The following is a 2,266-nucleotide window of genomic DNA, read 5'->3' as shown; positions in this document are numbered from 1 at the left end:
GTCTTGCATTGCAAGCAGCAGGGCTAACAGCGCTGGATCGTTTTCAGTAGAGCAAGACCAGGTAATTTCCCTCACAAACAAAAATAGACCAAGTAATTAGGACCGTCCGTCCGTCAAAATAAAACATTAGGACCGTGCGCGACGTTTGGCCAAGTTTTGATAGCTACGCGTAATCGCCAAGCCACTGAAACGACGAGTAACTACGTACTTGAAACTGGTTGTCGTCGAGACGTCGACGGGTGGATATGCACAAGACACGCGTTTTAAATTTTACGTACATATGTACACGCGGATAAGAAAACCTCTGAGAGGATGAGCGGCGACCTAGCAAGCAACCTGTGTAGTGTAGTGCCTCGATCAATCTCAAAAGTCTTGACGTACTACGTCGTACGTAGACTATACGGTCGCCGGTAGTTTCCTACGGTCGTCTACGGCAGGTGCATGTTTTCTCACCACTCGGGAAGGGTGGTAAGCATTTGCATACCAATGCCAACACCGTGTACATGTTTTTCTTTGGGGGCAGTTCACTACCTACCCGCGGAAAGACGCATCATAGTATCTGGTAAGAAAAAACTTAATTATCTCGGTTTTTCTCGAAATCCTAGTTCACTACTTGCATTGCATTGCATTGCATGATGGTGATGGTCAACAGGAATTAAGGATTCTTCGCAAAAAAATTTAAAAAAATACACGGTATCAGAACTGACGACGAGTTACTAGTTGCTCTATCTGATCGATCGGTATCAGGTAAACTAACTATCAAACTCTTTGGTTGATATACGAGTCTCACAATGATCTATCTATCACCGCTGATTTTTGTTTGGTTGTATCATTTTATGAGTTAGTAATATTCAACTTTTCTGCGTCTAGATAATATTACATCTCGTATGTTTGTTCCGTATCTATCTTGAATTCTTGATAATTAATGGAATCTCATAGACGAAACTAATCTTTGTCTACGTATCAGAGAGTACTGATCATCGAGCTGACCCATAGATCTCTGAGAGAAGGTGCAGAGCCATGACTCGTCTCCCCACGCCTGGTCAGCCTCTTCCTCCGTCGAAGGAGATCTCCCGCCGCGACCACTCCAACCTGGGGCACCAGCTGACCCGGGAGCCGACGGGCCAGGCCAAGTTCAAGTGCAACGGCTGCCTGGAGGAAGTCACGGGGTGCGACAGGGACACGTGCAAGCCCTGCGACTTCGACCTCCACCAGGCCTGCAACCTCCAAGAAGGGACCATGCTGGTGCACCCGCTGCTGCCCGAGAGCAGGTTCGTGCTCCGCCTCGAGGCCCCCTCTTCCAAGCAGCGATGCAGCGCCTGCGGCACACGCACGCAGGGCACCCACTACCGCTGCGAACGGACGGGCCATTACCTCCACCCGTGCTGCGCGATGCTGCCTATGGAGATCAAGCTGAGTGATGAGCTCAGCTTCGAGCTCCGCGAGAAGGGGTCTCGCCGCTGCGCCAAGTGCAGGGAAGGAGGCGGCGTCAGGGACTACTGGTTCTACTGCTCCACCTCCACCTCCAAGAAAGTGCACCTGCATGTTGCCTGCGCGAGAGAGTATTTTCTTCTGCCGAGCTCAAGTAGTACTACCGACATGGAGACTGCGTCGGGGAAGCACGGGTCGAGGAAGGCCGGGAGGAACTCCGACCCCTTCTTCGAGATCGTTAAGAACCTGGCGACCATCATCATCGCGGTACTCACTGGAAATCCGGTGGCGTTAATTCCTGCAGTGATCGATCTGGGCTCCAACGACTACAAGTCGTTGAAAAAAGGTAGCTAGCAGCTCCATCCTTGCTCATCCTACGCACGTACGTACAACTTGTTGGTTACGGGCTGCATGGTGATATATGTACGTACGTAACATCCTACTATTTGTACGATATAGTCCCCGCCTGCATTGTGTATTTGTGATCGCTACAGTCGATTTCCCATTTCTTCTTCCATGTCGAATAATGTGAGCACGTTATTATATGTAAGTGTAGATGTGTGTAATGAATAAATATTCTGATGATATGTAATCTTGCAGAATATATCTTGTGAATTTGAGATATGTAATCTTCTTGCAGCTATTCAGAATTCTATCGCTACATATGTTTTTTTAATCTCCTCTTCTAATTAGAGTTCGCAAAAAATAATTAATAATTGATGGCCAGCTAGACCCATGTCTAGTTAGTATTCAGGTCTTGGGCAACAGTGTTTTAGGATCGTGCACAGACCCCGTCGTCGCCTCCTACATTCCTTAGGTACATCCAGTAGTTAAT

The 2,266-nt window shown here is 48.2% G+C and overlaps 1 protein-coding gene across 1 annotated transcript; it reads left to right on the top strand.

Moving 5' to 3' along the window:
* Positions 1-995: 995 nt before the first annotated feature.
* On the top strand, positions 996-1,868 carry LOC123042299 (uncharacterized). Its single transcript, XM_044464779.1, has one exon. The coding sequence runs from the start codon at positions 1,021-1,023 to the stop codon at positions 1,783-1,785; it is 765 nt and encodes a 254-aa protein (XP_044320714.1). The 5' UTR covers positions 996-1,020; the 3' UTR covers positions 1,786-1,868.
* The last annotated feature ends 398 nt before the right edge of the window (positions 1,869-2,266 follow it).

Source organism: Triticum aestivum, chromosome 2B, assembly GCF_018294505.1.
Source record: "Triticum aestivum cultivar Chinese Spring chromosome 2B, IWGSC CS RefSeq v2.1, whole genome shotgun sequence".
Taxonomy (NCBI): domain Eukaryota; kingdom Viridiplantae; phylum Streptophyta; class Magnoliopsida; order Poales; family Poaceae; genus Triticum; species Triticum aestivum.
This window is presented reverse-complemented; position numbering and strand designations above follow the sequence as displayed.

Coding starts and splice junctions, on each gene's coding strand:
- LOC123042299 (XM_044464779.1), top strand. CDS start 1,021: ATGACTCGTCTCCCCACGCCTGGTCAGCCTCTTCCTCCGTCGAAGGAG.